The 22,620-nt window shown below is 46.2% G+C and overlaps 2 protein-coding genes across 2 annotated transcripts in view; one reads left to right on the top strand and one right to left on the bottom strand.

The window, feature by feature from the left end:
* The window catches only part of csf2rb (colony stimulating factor 2 receptor subunit beta), a 23,882-nt gene extending 14,810 nt beyond the window's left edge, over window positions 1–9,072 (top strand). The window contains exons 8-14 of the mRNA XM_062526200.1: window positions 116–270; window positions 2,964–3,088; window positions 3,527–3,707; window positions 4,171–4,267; window positions 4,873–4,942; window positions 5,593–5,687; window positions 6,322–9,072. Coding sequence (XP_062382184.1) covers window positions 116–270; window positions 2,964–3,088; window positions 3,527–3,707; window positions 4,171–4,267; window positions 4,873–4,942; window positions 5,593–5,687; window positions 6,322–7,285 — 1,687 coding nt within the window. The 3' untranslated portion in view covers window positions 7,286–9,072. The remainder of the gene's footprint in view (window positions 1–115; window positions 271–2,963; window positions 3,089–3,526; window positions 3,708–4,170; window positions 4,268–4,872; window positions 4,943–5,592; window positions 5,688–6,321) is intronic.
* Window positions 9,073–10,148: 1,076 nt separating this feature from the next.
* Window positions 10,149–17,647, bottom strand: LOC134070014 (NACHT, LRR and PYD domains-containing protein 1 homolog). Its single transcript, XM_062526201.1, has 4 exons — window positions 17,551–17,647; window positions 17,056–17,229; window positions 14,981–15,127; window positions 10,149–12,025 (listed from the first exon to the last, which is right to left on the bottom strand). The coding sequence occupies exons 2-4, from the start codon at window positions 17,223–17,225 to the stop codon at window positions 10,723–10,725; spliced, it is 1,620 nt and encodes a 539-aa protein (XP_062382185.1). The 5' UTR covers window positions 17,226–17,229; window positions 17,551–17,647; the 3' UTR covers window positions 10,149–10,722.
* Between the last annotated feature and the right edge of the window lie 4,973 nt (window positions 17,648–22,620).

Below are 22,620 nucleotides of genomic sequence, written 5' to 3'. Positions count from 1 at the left end.
TCTCTCCCTCTCTCTCTCTCTCTATTTTGGTCTTTTCACTTCCTCTTTGTGCCCCATTCTCTTCCTCTTCTGTTCACACACTCAACACACTCTCTCCTCCTTCCCTGTTTCTCAGGAGTGTGCCGTGCTGTCCGAGCCCATCGTTGACCTCTGACCCCAGTGCTGCGCTGCTGGAATTCCGTTGCTTGCTCAACGTCTCGGACCCGCAGGACTTAAGAGTCGAGCTGACCCCGACAGAGCACTCCAGAACCTTCAAATCCTGGAAGTACAGTGAGTGTTCTCTCTCTCTCTCTCTCTCTCTCCCTCTCTCTCTCTCTCCCTCTCTCTTTCTCTCTCTCTCTCTCAATTCAATCCAACTCAAAGGAGCTTTATTGGCATGACTCAAATATGCAGTGTTGCCAAAGCTGACATATTACAAAACAAACAGATACAATATCTCTCTTTCTCTCTCTCTCTCTCTTTCTATCTCCCTGCCTCTCTCTCTCTCGCTCTCTCTCTCTGTGTATCTCTCTATCTCTCTCTCACTTCCTCTTTCTTTCTCTTTCACTCTTACTCTATTTTTCTCTATTGTTTTACTCTCCTGTTTTCTCTTTCTTGTACACTTACTCTGTCTGTTTTTCTCATTCTTTTTTTATTATCAGACTCTCATACAGTCTATGTCTGTCTTTCCTTTACTCCATCTCAAAGCACTGCCTGTTGTTGTCCTGTCTCTATCACTTCCCCTCTCTCTCTCTCTCTCTTTAAACACACTTTTTTTTCACCCACAAACACACGGGTGACGCGTCTGCCTCTGTGTAGGTCTCTGGTCTCAGCCAATGCTGCCACCTAGTGTTGAAACAGGAGAACAGGCCGAGTGAGATTAGTTCTGAATGCTAAATTCTAAGATGATGTCATAATGCTGCAGTCAGTGGGCAACACACTCACTCGTAACGTACAGCGGGGGAGGGGGGGGGGGGGGGGGGGGGGCTGTAACGTAACTGGCAGCAGCACCCATACCACATTCAGGTCCAGTGTTGTGCATGAACGAGTTCAAAAGAACGTGTTCATTGAACACGCTCATTTTTCTGTGAACGCTGAACTGAACGCAACACATTTGTAAATAATGAATTTGAACGTGAATTCGCTCAGATTTTGGGAAATGAACGACGAACGTCACTGTTGATGTCCAATTAAACGTTACGGAATTTATTTTGTCCTGAGAAGTCGAGTGACACTATCTGCTGGCAATTTAGAAACAGTATATCGTTGTCACACTCACTGCCCACGGGCGCCACTCCTAAACTACAGCTTTGCACTACCTTACATTACCCATGATCACGTTACGCATGATGCATTGTACACAGAACCGCTGCTGAATGCAATCGCGGAAAGATTCTGCACTTGTCAGTGATGAGAGGGATGCATAACGTGTTCAAAGAGCCCTACAGTATGTCACTGAACAGTTCCATCGCAGCAGGTAATGAAGCAAGGCAGCCTCCTCCATACTCCCGGTGTAAAAACTACACTCTTCTGCTGTCAGGCATGCACAGCTGACGCATTTATTATTAATTATTAATAAATGCGCGGCCGCATTTATTAGGCGTCGGTATCTGCCATAGACCTAAAAGAAATTCTCAATTAGATGAGAACAACAGGTGGCTGTAGCCTATATTCCGTCAGAAACAGATTTTCATTCAAATGAACTGAATTTGAACTAGTTCAAAATTAAAAATGGTGAACTATGAACGTGAACAGTTCACTTTGCACGTGTGTGAACTGAACTTTGAACTAGTTACTGAAGAGTGTGAACGTGCACAACACTGTTCAGGTCCTGGGGCCGGTTTCACAAAGCACTTTGAGTTTTGTCCCTCAAGTATCAATCTTAAGGCTTAATTTCTCCTTAGGTAAGGAATTTATTTAAAGGTGTTACACAAAACAAAATTTCTTATATGGTATGGTAAGGAGGCCAAATCTCATGGTAGGCTCACAGGTAGGACATCTGACTTGAGTGTGTTACCACTAGGCCTAAATAAACCATACAATATCAGTATTAGGTGCATAGGTCTAATGATATTAGCGGAGAGATGGCAAGAGTGGTTAATTAACTTGATTTATTAGCATTAACTCAGATAATAATATGGTTAAGGTCGAGTCAGAGGTGCCTTAAGGAGAAAGGAGAAAACCTTAAATACATGAGGAGAATAAGGAGAATACTTGACCAATTTTATTTTAAGTGGGCCTTAAGATCAGATTTTAATGGAAAACCTTAACTCCAGTGTTTTGTGCAATTGGCCCCTGGGTCCTAGGGGATCTGGGTTTGTTTCCTGCTCCCATTCTCACCTCATCTCTCTCTCTCTCTCTCTCTCTCTCTCTCTCACTTGCTGTCACTCTGGCCGGTTGAGTTAAAGGCATAAGAAGCCGAAAACCCGCCCTCTTCAGCCAAAAAAAAGGCCTGACAACAATTTTGTCATAGAAAAAAAAATGTTCAACCCAAATTTTATCTGCCCGCCTAAGGCTTTTTCCCCCTGCCCGACATAGTCAAAAGAAGCCCACTTGGTCTGTTAAGATTGAAATGAAAAGATTAAGAGTCAAATTTGTTGTTTGTTTACGCAAACCTGGCCAATAAAGTTGATTCTGATTCTAAAGCTGATTCTGGTTCTGATTCTGAATCTGGTTCTGATTCTAAAGCTGGTTCTGATTCTAAAGCTGATTCTGATTCTGAAACTGGTTCTGATTCTAAAGCTGGTTCTGATTCTGAAACTGGTTCTGATTCTAAAGCTGGTTCTGATTCTGAAACTGGTTCTGATTCTAAAGCTGGTTCTGATTCTAAAGCTGATTCTGATTCTAAAGCTGATTCTGGTTCTGATTCTAAAGCTGGTTCTGATTCTAAAGCTGATTCTGGTTCTGATTCTAAAGCTGGTTCTGGTTCTAAAGCTGGTTCTGATTCTGATGAGTGCTGATTTGTGTGTTCTGGTTCTGTCCAGTCCAGCCTCCGTCTCCGGCCCGCTTCCGTGTGGAGGAGAAGGACAAGAGCTGGGTTCTGCGCTGGGACCGACCCAATGTCCAGCCCAACGTCAAACTCTGCTACCAGCTACGCTACAAACCCAAGGTGAGAGTCTGAACCAGCAAGAGCACCCTGTGGATTGCGGAGTCGTTAGAAGTCTAATTGATTGATTGATTGATTGATTGATTGATTGATTGATTGAGGTGCTAAGGTAGAGATGACGGTGTGTGGATTGCGGAGTCTTAAGAAGTCTGATTGATTGATTGATTGATTGATATGCCACTGTAGAGATGACAGTTGGTGGATTGCGGAGTCGTAAGAAGTCTGATTGATTGATTGATTGATTGATTGACAGATTGATCGATTGATTGATTGATTGATTGATATGCCACTGTAGAGATGATGGTGTGTGGATTGCGGAGTCTTAAGAAGTCTGATTGATTGATTGATTGACTGATTGATTGATTGAGAGTCTTAAGAAGTGTCTGTAATGGGCGGTCGATCATGCGTGTTCCTAACTCCCATGATGCCCCTGGGCTGCAGGAGAGTGAGGAGTGGAAGCCGCCCATCTCCCTGTGCTCCACGTCCACTACCTTCTCCCCAAACCAGCTGCTCCCCGACACCACTTACGTCGCCAGGATCCAAACCCTGCTGGACCAATCAGGCACCTATGACGGAAAACCCTCTGCCTGGTCCATAACTGTGGAATGGACAACACCTCCAGGTACCTGACCTTTGCTCTCTCACCTTTGACCTTGACGAGTAATAAAGGGAAGGGCTGCAGAAGTGAGCATATGCTAAAGTGAAAGACTATCTATTCAGAGTTGGGGTGAGAAGAATAATATTTGAAGTAGTGGCCTTGTGTGTTGGCTCTTTCCACAAAGTAGAAAACCTCAACAAGTCGTGTCTTGTAGAAAGATCACTACAGACCAGACAATGTGTTACCACACACACACACACACTCACACACACACACACACACACACACACACACATGCCCAAACACACACACACACACACAAATACATCTTAGGGAGCTACTGGTGTACAGACTTTTTTGTTGTCACTGCTGTGACTTTGCTTTGATCCAGCAACCTAAGTTTAGGCTACTTTCTGTAAATGTGCATGCAAGTTTCAAATGTGTGTGTGTGTGTGTGTGTGTGTGTGTGTGTGTCTTGTGTTTGCAGCTGGTGTTTCTCTGGCCACCATCTTGTATATCATGGTGGCAGTGGTGGTGGTGCTCATCTTCACCTTCATGGTGGTCACGCTGCCCAAGTGCCAAAAGTAATTACGCTCAACTCCATTATCCACACACTCAGCATCCAACTCCATCATCCCACTCACTCAGCATCCAACTCCATTATCCACACACTCAGCATTCAACTCCATTATCCACACACTCAGCATTCAACTCCATTATCCACACACTCAGCATTCAACTCCATTATCCACACACTCAGCATTCAACTCCATTATCCACTCACTCAGCATTCAACTCCATTATCTACTCACTCAGCATTCAACTCCATTATCCACTCACTCAGCATTCAACTCCATTATCCACTCAGCAGTCAACTCCATTATCCACTCACTCAGCATTCAACTCCATTATCCACTCAGCAGTCAACTCCATCATCCACTCACTTATCAACTCCATTATCCACTCACTCAGCATTCAACTCCATTATCCGTACTGGTGAAGCAGCATTCAGTGTTAATTATGGAGTATAACTAAATATACTCACAACTCTATTATCCACACCAGTGAAGCACACACTTAGCATTCAATGCATGTTCATTATACATTATAGCTAAATATACTCATAAATACACAAATACATTTGTTTTGATGATAAACCAAGTGTGTGTGTGTGTGTTTCTCCCTACAGGAGAATACATGACTGGAAGCGGTCCATTCCATCTCCGACACACAGCAACGTTTTGTCAGAAGTGATTAAGGTGAGAAAGGGGTGGCGTCAGACGCTGCACAGTGCTGAATCCCGACGGAATTACGGATCACTCCCAAACTGTTATAGTGTCTTCCTCGGGTAATGCCTGACATTCGCTGAAAATTTCAGCGAAATTCATCCATTACTTTCTGAGTTATCTTGCTAACAAACAGACAAACAGACAGACAGACAAACAAACAGACAAACAGACGCCGGCCCCCGATGAAAACATAACCTCCTTGTAGAAGTGTCGCAGTTTCAAAAGCCAAGCTCAGCAAATCCCTATTGATAGCTGGACAGGTTGATTCCTTTGCGGGGCAGCCGTGGTGTACTGGTTAGCGCACCGGGCTTGTAACCGGAGGGTTGCCGGTTCGATCCCCGACCAGTCCACCATGGCTGAAGTGCCCTTGAGCAAGGCACCTAACCCCTCACTGCTCCCCGAGCGCCGCTGGTTGGGCAGGCAGCTCACTGCTCTGGGTTGTGTGATTCACCTCACTGTGTGTTCACTGTGTGCTGTGTGTTCACTAATTCGGTTAAATTGGGTTAAATGCAGAGAACTGAATTTCCCTCACGGGATCAAAAAAGTATATATTCTATTCTATTCTATTCTATTCTTCTATTCTTTGTAAGATGTCGCCTCTCTCTCTCTCTCTGCCTCAGAGGAAAGCCAGTGACTGGCTGTACGTGGTCAGTGAGAAGGAGAAGGTGTCCATGTGCACCATCCAGGACCAAGAGGACACTCACTCCCGACTCAGGTGAGCACTGCAGCTGCTGTATCATGCCACATCACACATCGCAAGCAGAGGACTAGGTAGCCTCCACCCAATCCAATTCAGTTCAGTTGAATTGAATTGAATTGAATCGAGTCGTCCAGTCCAGTCCAGTCCAGTCCAGTCCAGTCCAGTCCAGTCCAGTCGAGTCGAGTCGAGTTGAGAGTTGAGTTGAGTTGAGTTGAGTTGAATTGAATCGAATCGAATCGAATCGAATCGAGTCGTCCAGTCCAGTCCAGTCCAGTCCAGTCCAGTCCAGCCAAGTCCAGTCCAGTTGAGTTGAGTTGAAGAGAGAGCAGTTGAAGTGGCCCACAGCCCAGAGCGTGGATGGTGGGACTGGTGTAGACTATTACAGTGATAAACGTACTGTATGCTTGTTTTATTCAACAGCTTATCTTTGATCATTTCCTAAAACAAAATGATAACTGCAATGTACGGCAACACACACACACACACACACACAGACACACACACACGTAAATACTGTACATAGACACACGCACACACACACACACACACACACACACATAGACACACGCACACAAACACACACACACACACACACACTTGTGGTCAGTGGCTGAGAGTATGAGTGTGTGTGTTTGTGTTTGTGTTGTAGTTCCTGCAAGGAGCGTCTGTGGCCTTGCGCCGATGACGAGGACGGTGACCGAGACTCCCTCCAGCTGGTGACGTACCAGACCGGCTCCACCACCGGGGGGCGCTCTGCTGGCTCTGGCCCGCTGGACAGCTCCGGCATGAGCTTCAACGGGCCCTACATCTTCTTCCGCAAGGAGTCCGGCCCGTCCAGCTCGCAGTCCCTACAGCACCCTCGGCCACCGGACCACGACGACGCGGTCAGCAGCTGCGGATCGCCGTCCTCGGAGCTCGCGTCCCCGTGTTCGTCATCGCCGTCCTCTCTCTCGCTCTCGCTCTCGTCCTCGCTCTCGTCCTCGCTCTCGCCCGTCTCGGCCGTGTCCTTCCTGTCCTCGCTGTCCTCGATGCCCGGCGGGTACGTGGCCACCCTGCAGATGTCTGTGCCCATGGAGGGCGCTGCCCCGTCGGACGACGACGACCCCGACGACGACCCCGACGACGCCAACAACCCCGCCGACCTGGCCCTCTGTGCCCTCATCGCTCGTGATCCCGGCGACGAAGACGACCGCTCGCCAGCGCTGGCTCCGTCCTGGCAGAGTGCGTCCTCCGGCGAGGGGCGCGGGGGGGCACGACCCCCCCTACCGACGGACCGCCCGCCAGCCTACACGCTGCAGCCGCCCGCCCTCCACACCGTGGTGCTCCCCCGCCCCTCCGGCTACTGCTCGCTGCCCAGCCTGGACCTCAGCGGCTGGGCCTCCTCCTGCTCCTCCTCCCCTGCTGCGCCTCCTCCTGCTCCTGCTCCTCCAGAGACAGATGGAGCACCAGCTGCAGTCACAGCGTCGCCGTCCTGCCCACGGCCACCAGAGGGCGATCAAGGGGGATCCTCCGGCGGGGAGCGGCGCCAGTACGTCCGACTGAAGACGGGATACACCACGCTCCAATCAGATCCAACAGAGCGGCGTCCCACCGTCCAATCAGATGTAGGATAGGACAACCACCCGGCTGCCAGCCTGAGGACTGGATCCTTTACGAAGACACCGTCCAATCAGATTTGAGACTGGACAACTAGCTGTCCAATCAGTTGGCAGAACACAAAGCTAATCCAACTGCTACGTCTGGTATTAACATTAGCTCAGGTGAGCTAATAGTTTAGCGATGGCCGCTTAGACTTCAGTGGGTGCCTGAAGCTTTCAGAACTGGCCAGTAGGTGGCAGTATGGCTTCACTCTGGCCTGTTAAGGTGATTTGAGTGACAGCTGTCAGTCGGCCAGCGAGAGGGAGGCTCCAGGCTGGTTCCGCTCCATGCGTCGTGTATTGTGTCTATACCTGACCTCCTCTCGCTTGAAAGGATTCATGAACTTAATGACACACACACACACACACACACACACACACTCACACACACACACGTATGTATAAATGTAATATATGTGCATATGTAACACACACACACACACACATATTTAAACAGTACATATTTGTATTTCACTCACACACTCTCTCTCTCTCACACACACACACACTGTATATAATATGGAATGATTTACCTAAAGTTCTATGTTCTTGTGGTAGCTTTTGATCTTGTAAGAAATGTTTAAAGACTCATCTGTCACCTTGCACTTAATTGATTAATTGATAATTAGCTTTTTTAGTTATTAGTTTGTTCATTGATGATTTAATGTGTAAACATACTTAATATAGTATATTTAATAGTTCATGAAAACTTGTCATATTAATTGTTGATATTTTATATTGTTATTACTGATTGTGTTATGCTGATTTGACAAGAGTATATATATTTTTTTTTCTGTTGGTGGGCTATGACTTTTCAGGCAAAGTCTAAACAAAATCTGCTCTATATTAACTGTGATAGACAGTCTTCTGTGTGTTTCATGTACCAATGACCAATGAATGTCAAAGCGATATCTCTGAAAATGTTGAATCCTATCTGTAGATGTTTGATTAGTGGATTCAATTAATATATTTAAGTGTGTGTGTGAAACAGAAATATGGTTTAATCTGTATGTATATTACAGATGTCTTTAAATAAGAGTCCATTTGTGCCTAACTTTGTTTATCCGCAAAACATGCTGTACACTTCCATGGATTAGCCCATAAGACAGATAGATTTGGGGCGATAATAGCTTTCCATCCACCTGCTTACATATAGGGTGCCTCTCAATTGGGCTTATTTTATACGTCCTCCCTCACTCCTCGGCCCTCGATCCTCACTGATCTAGATAAAGAATGATGGGGCGGCAACAATGGGATAGTCTATCCAGTGGGAACGCCCCTCGAGCATCAAGGAGAGATGTTGAGAGGCACCCATAATGTATAATTCGGGGGCTTTTTGCCTTCATAGGACAGTGACAGGAGTTGGATGTGAAAGGACTGTGGGTCAAATTCTGTGGGTACTAGGGGTCGGATTCTGTAGGTACTAGGGACCAGATTCTGTAGGTACTAGGGGTCGGATTCTGTAGGTACTAGGGACCAGATTCTGTAGGTACTAGGGGTCAGATTCTGTAGGTACTAGGGGTCGGATTCTGTAGGTACTAGGGACCAGATTCTGTAGGTACTAGGCGCCAGATTCTGTGGGTACTAGGCACCAGATTCTGTAGGTACGAGGGGTCAGATTCTGTGGGTACTAGGGGTCAGATTCTGTAGGTACGAGGGGTCAGATTCTGTGGGTACTAGGGGTCAGATTCTGTGGGTACTAGGGGTCAGATTCTGTGGGTACTAGGGGTCAGATTCTGTAGGTACTAGGGGACAGGTTCTGTAGGTACTAGGGGACAGGTTCTGTAGGTACTAGGGGTCAGATTCTGTTGGTACTAAGGATCAGATTCTGTAGGTACTAGGGGTCAGATTCTGTGGGTACTAGGGGTCAGATTCTGTAGGTAGGAGCCAGATTCTGTTGGTACTAGGGGACAGATTCTGTGGGTACTAGGGGTCAGATTCTGTAGGTACTAGGGGTCAGATTCTGTGGGTACTAGGGGTCTGATTCCGTGGGCACTTGGACCCAAAGGTAGAATGGTAGTGTATAGACACTGCACACAGCTCCATCTCATCTCCATTCATCTTAAAAGTGATGTTCATATACTGTACATTTGCACACAAGCGTCATCGCTCCCTCTGTTCGCTGATTGGACCTGCACATTGTTGTCTTGAGAAAACCTGCGAATATACCGCAGACCCAGACGATGTACTGAAGGGAAATGATAATGAGCGGAAGTACATAGGAGGGCGGAGCCAGGCTACTGTACTGAAGGGAAATGATAATGAGCGGAAGTACATAGGAGGCGGAGCCAGGCTACTGTAGGGCGGAGCCAGGCTACTGTACTGAAGGGAAATGATAATGAGCGGCAGGACATAGGAGGCGGAGCCAGGCTACTGTAGGGCGGAGCCAGGCTACTGTAAGTTGCTTTTCAGGTGCAGTTCACGCATCCCTTGAACTCGACCTGATCCAAGGATTCCCACCGCGCCTGATTTGTATACTGTATACCAAAAACATGAACATAAACATCAGCACATCTAAAGGGCAAATAATTACATGTCATATTATAACAATGAAATAATCATACTGCACTGTTCTGATTTTTTTTGCACTGGTTAGACGAAAACTGTGTTTTGTTGTCTTTGAGCTCTGCACAGTGACAACAAAGTTTAATTTACTCCAAGCTTGTTCCCACTGATCTATAAAGAACACTGGATAGACTATCCCATTGTTGCCGCCCCATCATTCTTTATCTAGATCAGTGGGAACGAGGACTGAGAGAGGAAGGGAGGATCGATAAACAGATGAATGAGAGAGCCCCTGTGTGCGGGAGCTTTCTACTTCTTTGGATATTGGTGTGCAAAAGGAAAAGGACAACTTCGTTTGATAAAATTATTTCTTCAAATGACTCCGCTGGATTTTATTTCATTAATATTATTATACACATTAAAAATGGAAAAAGTGCACCATTCAGAACTTAACAATTCCTTGTGGCTCAATTCATATCATCAACATCATGTTACGTGTAACTGTGTACAAAACGTGGTATTAGGAAGCCTGAATGCTTCAACACTGGAGCATTATTTGATGAAGTTCATTTTGTTGGAATCTGTTTGAGGAGAAACAAACACTCCTGCTGTTCCCACCATTCCCAGCTATTGGAAAACATATTTGAAATGTGCACCAGCTAGCAATGTTCTATCAGAGCCAACTGTGCTATTGTCTTCTGACAAGGCAAGGCTGTGGACTATTACCAAGTTAGATGACTAGCTTTGGAAAAACATAATGCCTGATTGTCTGATTTCATTTTATATTCATTAAATATCTAAAAGTGTAAACTGTGGCTCCATATTTCAGTTCACTCTAAAGACGGTCATGCTCATGTTCCTCCCATGATCTGTAGGGGGTAAAGTGGTGGGTCATGTTCCCAATGTACTCAATCCCAGCCCAACTCTCTCAGCAGGGAAGAGTGTTGACTCAGAAGGATTTTGAAGAACAAACTTTTTTCAGGAGACCCACAAGAGCGCAAGGCATCAAACACACACCTCATCTTGCCCTGGTCAGTGAGCTCCGCTTTGATGTTGTTGTACTGTTCTCTTTTGATGATGTCTTTCGACAGCATCTCATCTGCTAGAGGCATCACATTGGTCACCCTCTGAATGAGCGCTGCCATTTTGTCTTTGAGGAACTCTTCTACAGTTTCATCTACTGTGTGAGTATTGTCCTGCTGAGGTTTCCGCAATCGTTCAGTTCTCTGGACTTCTGCTTGGTTGACTGTCTGTTGCTCCACAGAGGTTGGGATGTTGACGGCCTCAGATGAGCTTGGGAGTGTGGACTTGTCCTGTTGAGGTTTGTTCCAGCATTCCATTTCCAAGATCTCTGCTTCCCAGACTTGCTGACTGTCTACAGAGCTGAGGAGCTCCATCTTGAAGTCGTCAGCCTTGCTTATGCGCACCTTAAAGAACTTGGGAACAAAACTGCCCTCTATGAGTTTCCGCTCTACTGGATAAATTGTAGACTTGCAGTCAGTTTTTAACCTATATAAGTCATTCAACTGAAGATGTTCTTCAGGACAAGGCAAAGCAAGTCTGAACCCTCTGAATCCCTCCAATTGTTCCTGATCCTCCACTAACTTTGTGAGATGCTTATCCATAGGCAGCAGGTATGTGCGGAAAATGAGGGGTACCATCCTGCTCCAGTAGACCTGGACATCTGCATGGATCTTAATCTGAGAGATGAGAGACATTAGAGAGTAGAAAATCCCACGAAGAGAAAAGGAGGGGTTCATCAGTTTGGCATGGAAGCGACTCAGCTCACACTTCTCTATCAACACTCCACTGTCCTGCTTATGCAGAACCTTCACAGCATCCTTCAGAGAAGACAGACTACTTCCCAAACAGAGGAAATGTGGCAGGTGGATCTCCTCCAGCTCTCCTGACATGAGCTTGATGTCCATTGAAGGGCCAGCTGGTCTGTACTGCATGTGGGGCAGCTCATCAGCCAAGAGATGCCAGTCCATGAAGCGGTACTGCAGGGTGACTGGACCAGCACACGTCCAGCGCAGACCAGACTCTGAGCACTCATAACTTCTTGCTGTAAGTGGAGACACTCTCAGGATGTAGGTGGAGACGCTCTCCTCTGTGGAGACTTCAGGCTTCACCAGGACCCAGTGGCTGGAGTCTGGAACTTCAGCACAGGATTTACAACTCCTCTGTGGGGCATCCATGTGGTGATCCTCCCTTTAACGCACACACACACACACACACACACACACACACACACACACACACAGTTAAACACAGAAAAAGCAGCACAATGACACAATTGAGTCTGGAACTTCAGCACAGGATTCACAGTGGTGATTCTCCCTTTAAGACAAACACACACACACACACACACACACACACACACACACACACACACACACATACACACACACACACACACCTGAAGCTGTTTGGACGTTCGGATGTGATGCTTTAACTGAGCTGAGCACTGAGCAGAGTGAACACATGCAAGACAGTAGGTCCCAGGATGTGTGTGTGTGTGTGTGTGTGTGTGTGTGTGTGTGTCTGTGTGTGTGTGTGTGTGTGTGTGTGTGTGTGTGTGTGTGTGTGTGTGTGTGTGGCCTCAGGCTATGTGCTGCAGAACTGATGGAAGTAGCCACAAACATGTTCAACATTTCTCTCACACTGTTTACAATCACACCCCATTGTTTAGTTTTTGTTTTTAAATATTTGGGTTTTAGGCCTTTAATTGGGCAGGACAGTAGAGGCAGGAAGTGAACAGGAGAGAGAGATGTGTTGAAATGACCCGGGACATGTGGACCTGAATATGGTATGGACGCTATAACCAGTTGCACCCCAGCAAACCCCCAGTGCCATCCTTTTTAGAGTCCACCACCATCACACCTGTACCAAAGAGAGGGGCGGCCTCATGCCTGAAGGACTACAGGCCAGTGGCCCTCACGCCAGTGCTGATGAAGTGATCTGAGGGCCTTATCAACACACACACATCCTGAACATCGTTCCAGCAACCCTGGATCCAATGCAGTCTGTGTACAGGTCAACCAGGTCCATACAGGATGGCATCTCTCAATTCTGATTTAATATTATCATCCCCACTGACCTCATGAACAAACTGCATAATGTGGGTCTCTATGCTGCTTAACTGGATACTGAACCTCCTCACTGGCAGGCCACAGCTTGGAAGCCACTGCTCCAGCACCCTCATCATGAACACTGGAGCAGCACAAGGTCACGTACAGTACTCAGCCCTATACTGTACGCCCTCTTCACACATGACTGGGTCACGTACAGTACTCAGCCCTATGCTGTACGCCCTCTTCACACACATGACTGGGTCACGTACAGTACTCAGCCCTATACTGTACGCCCTCTTCACACACATGACTGGGTCACGTACAGTACTCAGCCCTATGCTGTACGCCCTCTTCACACATGACTGGGTCACTGTCCAGCCCAACAGCATCATCATTAAGTTGGCGGAGGACACCACAGTCATTGGTCATCACGGGCGATGATGAGTCAGCACACAGGAGGGAGGTGGCAGAACTGGTCACATGGTGTGAGGCTAACAAGCTTTCACAGTCACACACGCTACAAGAGAGAGCGACAAAACGACAGGCTGCCGTTCATTTTTAATGGGAGTAGACTCTTGCCGGAAACAAGCAACAAGCTTGCCGCTGTCGCGAGCAAGGCGGGGCTAAAATAGACAAGCAGGCTATTTTATGCAAATGTTGAGCGAAGCGACAAAGCAACTGCCAATCGGAGTGAAGGCAGCGTGACGTTCCTTGTTTGAAAGTAAAGTTGAAATTTTTATCCAAGATGGCGGGGCTAACTAATCGAAGGCAGTATTCCTGTACTAACAAGTAGGTTCAGGGTTTGTTGCCTTATATTTTGCTACTTCTAGTGAGGAATATGAACTTTAAAATCCAAAAAGCCAGGTTTTGTAACCAAAAAATATATCTGAAGGTATGTACGAGCTATCGGTCAGCCACCTAGCACGTAGCAATCGTTAGCCGTCAATCACTCGCGAATCACCTCCCCACTCAACGGCAAGTTGGTGGAGTTGTCGCTGTCTCTTGTAGCGTGTGTGACTGTAGGGTGAACATCAAGAGCAAGGAGATGGTGCTGGACATGAGAAGGGGTGAGCAATTACACCTGCCACCACTAACTGGACACTCAGAGGTGGAGAGAGTGGACAGCTACACATTCCTACTTCTCACATAGCACATGATATTGGCATTACTGATCTCCAGCTTTGTTTTATACATGTTAATGCATAACCTCCCAACACACACACACACACACACACACACACACACACACACACACACACACACACACACACACACACGGTTTGAACACAGAAAGAGCAGCTTAATGATGGGTCCAACATTGCTCAAGTCAAGCTGTACTGTAGGGAGTCGGGACGTGTGTGTGTGTGTGTGTGTAAGAGAAAGAGAGAGAGAGAGAGTGTGTGTGTGTGTGTGTGTGTGTGAACTACTGCTCTGCACCAACATACACTTGTCACGTATCACATAAGTGATATTTCTCCATTTGAAATGGGCTTTTTTAGAGTATTTGCTGTGTGTGTGTGCGTGTGTGTGTGTGTGTGTGAGAGTGAGTAAGAGAGACACTGAGGGCCAGATGTACTAAGAAAGTGCTAATAGCGAGTTTTTGCATGCGCAGAATGCAAACACTGTGCCTTGCGTGGAGTTTACTAAGCTGTCACTTCATTACACTAACAGCGTTCATCACCGCCCGTCCCCGCCCCCTCTACGACGCCAATTACGCGTGCAGAGCTGAGCCACAAGCGCAGTTGAATATTGCAACATTAAAAAGAATCAAAGTTTAGCGATCATCAAGAGATGTCAATGAGCAGCGACAGATAGAGTAGGCTTAGTAGTTCTACTAATCCACCCACTTCTCCTCCCCTGTGCTTGCGTGATACACCCACTTTTTAGCTGATACGCCCAAGAATGCATGACACGGAAAAGTGCAAATAGCTGTTTTCAGCTCCCACGACAGGCAATCTGCGTTTTTCCTTCAGTGTGACCTGTTTGTACATACCATCGCCATGTTTTTACGCGCACGTTACGCCTGAAATGGCCGCAAAAACGTTAGCACATCTGGCCCGAGAGTGTGTGTGCCATTGTCCACCAGACTCACGTGTGAGTGTCCAGAGAGAGCAGCTGTGCTCCTGGGTCCTGCTGGACTTTGTCTCTGAGGTGCAGCTCTGCAGCATCTGAGTGGGAGCTGCTAGCAGAGGCTGCTGCTGCTGCTGGACTCTCCTTCAGGAAGGTACGACCATCCACTCTAGAAGACAAATGATTACTCATGTGTTAATACTCTATGTTTCTACAGTTTACAAACTATTAAACAAAAACACACACACACACACACACACACACACACACACTCTCTCACACAAACCGGTACTCACTCATCACTGGGTTATTTTCCCAAACAGAGATCTGTGTGTGTGATCAGACTCATGACACTTTCTCTAGTATCAGGGTATCACAGTGGGTATCAGGGTATCAGGGTATCAGGGTATCTGGGTATTCCCCCCCCCCCCCCCCCACACACACACACACACACACACACACACAGTCTCTTATGAACTCCACTCACTCATGACTGGGTCATCACCCCCCACACACATCTCCAGTATACTATACTACATCTCTCATCTATAACACTCAAACACTGTACATCTAACTATACAACAGATACACACACACACACACACACACAGACACACACACATACACACACACACACAAACACACCTACACAAAACATTATTCGCCCGCACACAGTATATTATTTTCATGCACTCATCAGAGGCAGCAGCTGTAAGGATCTAAATTCCCAGGCTGATGACATTCCTTTCAATCATATATGGACTCTTGATTAGCTACTATTGTGGACCTCCTGTCACATGTTTGTCCAAAGTCCTCAGAAGTCAACTTGGACCAGGAAATGTAACCAAATGTATTGTCATGTCTTGATTGATTTACTCAAGTGGTTTCACTACAACAATGGTCTCAGTTTCACCTACAGTACTCATCATGTGATCTCCATTCATGTAACCCCTGTCACTGTGTGAACCAATCACAAACCTTGTAGCCTATAAAAGCGTAGACAAAACATTATTCATGGAGTCTCTTAGCCATGAGCTCCCACACTTCGGTGTGTAGTCATCTTCCTCTGAGCTGGTAAAGTATGTTTCATTCTCTGTCTGTTTTTGTATCTTAGCCTAAGTATTTCTTGAACCTGTTTAAGTAACTTTCACGCTTTGCATTTAGATGTACTTCTGTAATGTGTTGGATGACTAGCTTGTACCTGTCCAATAAATTTGTTATGCTGATCCGCGTAGCCATTATGTACTTATGCGGCTGTGTCCGGTCCCAGGTAACGTGCTAGCGTTATGGATGGCTAGGGTCTAACTACCGCCGCCGTAGGAGTTAACCATCTGGAAAGGGCAAACTGTCTTCGAAATTGACTAATATTATGAAGCGATGGGCCGTTATGTTTTACGGGGGCTGCCATAGAAATGTCTATGGTGATCTGTATCGAGTAATCGCGTCCTAGCATAGCCAGAACCCTCTGTGCTAGTATGTGGTTGTGGAGCAGCACGTATCACAGTATTAATAGTCCAGGTCACCGGGGCAGACCCTGAATCCTTTCTGGAAACTAGTAACAATGATAACGTATGGGAACCGCCCGAATTACTCGGCAGTGGAGGAGAATAGGACCCTCAGCATATTCCTAACGATACGGGGTCGGTAAGAATGACTGGTGGCATTGCACAGTAAATAGTTGATCAGACGCTTATGGCTCACATAAGCCTGATCCCGGAGAATTCACAATGTTACTTTCGAAGGCACCACCAGGCTCACCAGCCTGACCCCTGAGAATAATGTTACTTTGAACTAGACCTTCTTATATTTGGCGGAGTCAGCTTTATTAGGATTCAACAGGGGTTATCATTTAATGTCTCAAACAGCGCGCGGCTGCTTCACGGATTTTCCTTTGACCACTTCCTGTTCCCTCATTGGTTCAGAAAAGTGACGTCTTACACAGCTGTCTCATGCAAACTCCTATTTGAACAATAAAGTGTCACACAAACACACACACACGTATCAAGGGTTATTACACACATAAGCAAACACTCACTCCACTCACTCATCACTGGGTTCTCCCCCCACACACAGATCTGTTGTTGTGTTCAGACTCACTTTAGTTTCTCCAGTTTGCAGCGGGGATTCTTGAGGAGCTCTGAGAGATGCTGAACTCCTGCATCATGAAGCTCATTGCCACTCAGGTTCAGCTCCTTCAAACTGCAGGAGTTTGATCTGGCAGCTGACGCTATCGCAGCACAGCTCTTCTCTGTGAGGGAACAACGCATCAGCCTGGAGAAACACAACACATGATGACATATCTGATTATTACACTCACATACTATACCTGTAACTATACCACACACACATACACACACACACACACACACACACACCTACACAAAACATTATTCGCCCGCACACAGTATATTATTTTCATGCACTCATCAGAGGCAGCAGCTGTCTCATGCATAGTCCTATTTGAACAATAAAGTGTCACACAAACACACACACACCAAGGGTTATTACACACATAAGCAAACACTCACTCCACTCACTCATCACTGGGTTCTCCCCCCACACACAGATCTGTAGTTGTGTGTTCAGACTCACTTTAGTTTCTCCAGTTTGCAGTGGGGATTCTTGAGGAGCTCTGAGAGATGCTGAACTCCTGCATCATGAAGCTTATTCTCACTCAGGTTCAGCTCCTTCAAACTGCAGGAGTTTGATCTGGCAGCTGACGCTATCACAGCACAGCTCTTCTCTGTGAGGGAACACCACCTCAGCCTGGAGAAACACAACACATGATGACATATCTGATTATTACACTCACATACAGTACTATACCTGTAACTATACAACACACACACACACACACACACACACACACACACACACACACACACACACACACACACACACACACACACACACACACACACACACACACACACACACACACACACACACACACACAGTCTCTTATGAACTCCACTCACGTCTGGGTCATCAACCCCCACACACATCTCCAGTATACTACTAACTCTCTCATCTATTACACTCAAACACTGTACATCTAACTATACAACAGATACACACACACACACCTACACAAAACATTATTCGCCCGCACACAGTACATTATTATCATGCACTCATCAGAGGCAGCAGCTGTCTCATGCATAGTCCTATTTGAACAATAAAGTGTCACACAAACACACACACACGTATCAAGGGTTATTACACACATAAGCAAACACTCACTCCACTCACTCATCACTGGGTTCTCCCCCCACACACAGATCTGTTGTTGTGTGTTCAGACTCACTCTAGTTTCTCCAGTTTGCAGTGGGGATTCTTGAGGAGCTCTGAGAGATGCTGAACTCCTGCATCATGAAGCTCATTCCTACTCAGGTTCAGCTCCTTCAAACTGCAGGAGTTTGATCTGGCAGCTGACGCTATCGCAGCACAGCTCTTCTCTGTGAGGGAACAACGCATCAGCCTGGAGAAACATAACACATGATGACATATCTGATTATTACACACACATACTATACCTCTAACTATACAACATGCACACGCACACGCACGCACACACACACACACACACACACACACACACACACACACACACACACACACACACACACACACACACACACACACACACACACACACACACTCTGAACTCCACTCACTCATCACTGGGTCATCACCCCACACACACATCTCCAGTATACTATACTACATCTCTCATCTATTACACTCACACACTGTACACCTAAATATACAACAGATACACACACAGATACACACACAGATACACACACACACACACACACACACACACACACACACACACACACACACACACACACACACACACACACACACTCTGAACTCCACTCACTCATCACTGGGTCATCACCCCACACACACATCTCCAGTATACTATACTACAGGGCTATTCAATTAGTTTGTAATAGGGGCCAGTTCATGAAAAGTCTCACAACTGAGGGGCCGGAGAAATACCGCTTGAAATATGAGTAATCACGTACAAATGATACAATAAACTACAACAGCACCAATATGGGTGTTCAAATATATATATATATATTTTTTTTGTTTTGTTATTTGTGTTTTGGGAATATTTCTGCCACAGGCCCAGCCTACCACAGTGGTTGGCCAACATTGGGAAGGTGACACTGGATCTATATTGCTAATATGTTGCATTTTGTAAAACCATAATAACGTTTTTTGGTGGTTATTTATTATATTTGTGTTTTGGGAATATTTCTGCCACAGGCCCAGACTACCACAGTGGTAGGCATTGGGAATGTGACACTGGATCTACATTGCTAATATGGCTGATATGAAATCTGTGATAACATTAACAGCAATGGAATCTGAGATTTGCGCAGTAACTGCTAAGTCCATACAATTTCCAATGGGTAGGCCTACAACCAGGTTTCAAACGGTGCTCAAAAGAAATAAATGTGCGTAATCGGTCGCATATTTAACTCTTCTCAACATACGTGTACATTTAACGTTCCCACCATAAAAATTGGATGAGCGTGTTCACAAATCAATGTTACTTACAGTGGACTTGACATCAAGGTGATGGATGTGTATTTTCACAGATTCACCCTGAAACTATTTGCGTGGTCAAACCCGTTAAAATGTTAGTAGCTTATATACTCCAACGTAGTGGCAATTTACCTTGAAACTAAGCTAAAATGGAACTTATGTTCAACTCGTTCTAAACATTACGTGCAATTGGCTAAGGTGCAGTGGCTGCAGGACTTCCGAGCGAGTGAGCGCATGAAACAGAACTGATGCCACCGAAGTTAAACTTTTAAACCGACTCCTATTTGCCTCAATAGCTACATTACGAGTGGCGAATGTTTTCGCGAGGATATGCTTGGACTGGAGAGGCACACTACCGCTGAGATTTCATGCACCAAAAATGCTTCATGCTTTGAGGAAAACAACTTGGCGCACGTCAACATGTTGGTGACGCTGCGTAAAAACGAAGCAAGGCACAAGTAACGTCTTTGCATAATACCCAGTCACACAGTAGCCTACAACGGCAACGCACCACACAGAACATTATTTATAGGCGCTACTCGCAGTGTAGCCTATCGCTGTACCTCCATTATTGTGTTTTCCACCAGCTATATACGTCTCTACTGATTATAAGGATTTGCTTATATAACATCAGCCAACACTTCAAGGGCCACTACAAAGTATCTCGGGGGCCGGATCCGGCCCGCGGGCCGCTAATTGAAGAGCCCTGCTATACTACATCTCTCATCTATTACACTCACACACTGTACACCTAAATATACAACAGATACACACACAGATACACACACAGATACACACACAGATACACACACAGATATACACACACACACACACACACACATACACACACACACACTCTCTGAACTCCACTCACTCATCACTGGGTCATCACCCCACACACACATCTCCAGTATACTATACTACATCTCTCATCTATTACACTCACACACTGTACACCTAAATATACAACAGATACACACACAGATACACACACAGATACACACACAGATACACACACACACACTCTCTGAACTCCACTCACTCATCACTGGGTCATCACCCCACACACACATCTCCAGTATACTATACTACATCTCTCATCTATTACACTCACACACTGTACACCTAAATATACAACAGATACACACAGATACACACACACACACACACACACACACACACACACACACACACACACACACACACACACACACACACACACACACACACACACACACACACACACACACACACACACACACACACAAAACATTATTCGCCCGCACACAGTACATTATTTTCATGCACTCATCAGAGGCAGCAGCTGTCTCATGCATACTCCAATTAAGTGTCACACAAACACAAACACACACACACCAAGGGTTATTACACACATAAGCAAACACTCACTCCACTCACTCATCAGTGGGTTCTCCCCCCACACAGAGATCTGTTGTTGTGTGTTCAGACTCACTCTAGTTTCTCCAGTTTGCAGTGGGGATTCTTGAGGAGCTCTGAGAGATGCTGAACTCCTGCATCATGAAGCTCATTCTCACTCAGGTCCAGCTCCTTCAAACTGCAGGAGTTTGAGCTGGCAGCTGACGCTATCGCAGCACAGCTCTTCTCTGTGAGGGAACACTTACTCAGCCTGGAGAAACATAACACATAACACATAACACAAGACATATCTGATTATTACACTCACATACTGCACCTCTAACTATACAACATGCACACACATACACACACACACACACACACACACTGCATTTTATCTTCATCAGAGGGGGGCACTGGCACACATATACTCACCTATTTGAACAATGAATTTGTGAACACACACACACACACACACATCGGTCATCACTCGGAGTGGACACAGGTGCGCACACACACACACACACACACACACACCCTCGAGAACTCCACTCACTCACCACTGGGTTTCCCACACAGATATTCAGCATATACAACAACTATTACACTCACAAACTGTACATCTAACAACACACACACACGCACGCGCACGCACACGCACGCACACACACGCACACACACACACACACGCACACACACTCCACACACTCCACACACTCCACTCGCTCCTCACTGGGTTAAACCCCCCCCACACAGATCTGTTGTTGTGTGTTCAGACTCACACTAGTGTCTCCAGTTTGCAGTGGGGATACTTGAGGAGCTCTGAGAGATGCTGAACTCCTGCATCATGAAGCTCATTCTCACTCAGGTGCAGCTCCTTCAAACTGCAGGAGTTTGATCTGGCAGCTGACGCTATCGCAGCACAGCTCTTCTCTGTGAGGGAACAATGCTCCAGCCTGGAGAAACAGAACACATGATGACATATCTGATTATTACACTGACAGTACATACTGTACTTCTAACTATACTACAAACACACACACACACACACACACACACACACAGTCTTCCACCACACACTGCACTTAATCTTCATCAGAGGGGGGCACTGCCGCACACACTCACCCTATTTGAACAATGAATTAGTGTCACTCACACACACACACACATACCGGTCAACACACACACACACACACACACACACACACAGTCTTCCCCCACACACTGCATTTTATCTTCATCAGAGGGGGGCACTGCCACACATATACTCACCCTATTTGAACAATGAATTAGTGTCTCACACACACACACAAACAAACACACACATCGGTCATCACTCGAAGTGGACATAAGCACACACCGACACACACACACATCGGATAACACTCTGAGTGGACACACACACACGCGCACACACACACACACACACACACACAGAAATAGACATACACACCACACACACACACTCCACACACATCCTCGAGAGCTCCACTCACTCATCACTGGGTTTCCCACACACAGATATTCAGCATATACAACAACTACTACACTCACAAACTGTACATCTAACAACACGCTCCACACACTCCACACACTCCACACACTCCACACACTCCTCTCACACATACAAACTCCACACACTCCACACACTCATCAGTGGGTTCTCCCCCCACACACAGATCTGTTGTTGTGTGTTCAGACTCACACTAGTTTCTCCAG

The sequence above is a fragment of the Sardina pilchardus genome, chromosome 22 (genome assembly GCF_963854185.1).
Source record: "Sardina pilchardus chromosome 22, fSarPil1.1, whole genome shotgun sequence".
NCBI lineage: Eukaryota > Metazoa > Chordata > Actinopteri > Clupeiformes > Clupeidae > Sardina > Sardina pilchardus.
Note: the sequence above shows the minus strand (reverse complement) of the source record. Positions and strands in the feature narration are given on the sequence as shown.

What these genes read in the sequence shown, in the direction of transcription:
- LOC134070014 (XM_062526201.1), bottom strand. Translation starts at nt 17,225, where the DNA reads ATGCGTTGTTCCCTCACAGAGAAGAGCTGTGCTGCGATAGCGTCAGCT. An exon ending in TGCAAACTGGAGAAACTAAA is followed by an intron (nt 15,128 to 17,055) that starts GTGAGTCTGAAC and finishes TTTGTCTTCTAG; the next exon opens with AGTGGATGGTCGTACCTTCC. An exon ending in CTCTCTCTGGACACTCACAC is followed by an intron (nt 12,026 to 14,980) that starts GTGAGTCTGGTG and finishes TGTGCGTTAAAG; the next exon opens with GGAGGATCACCACATGGATG.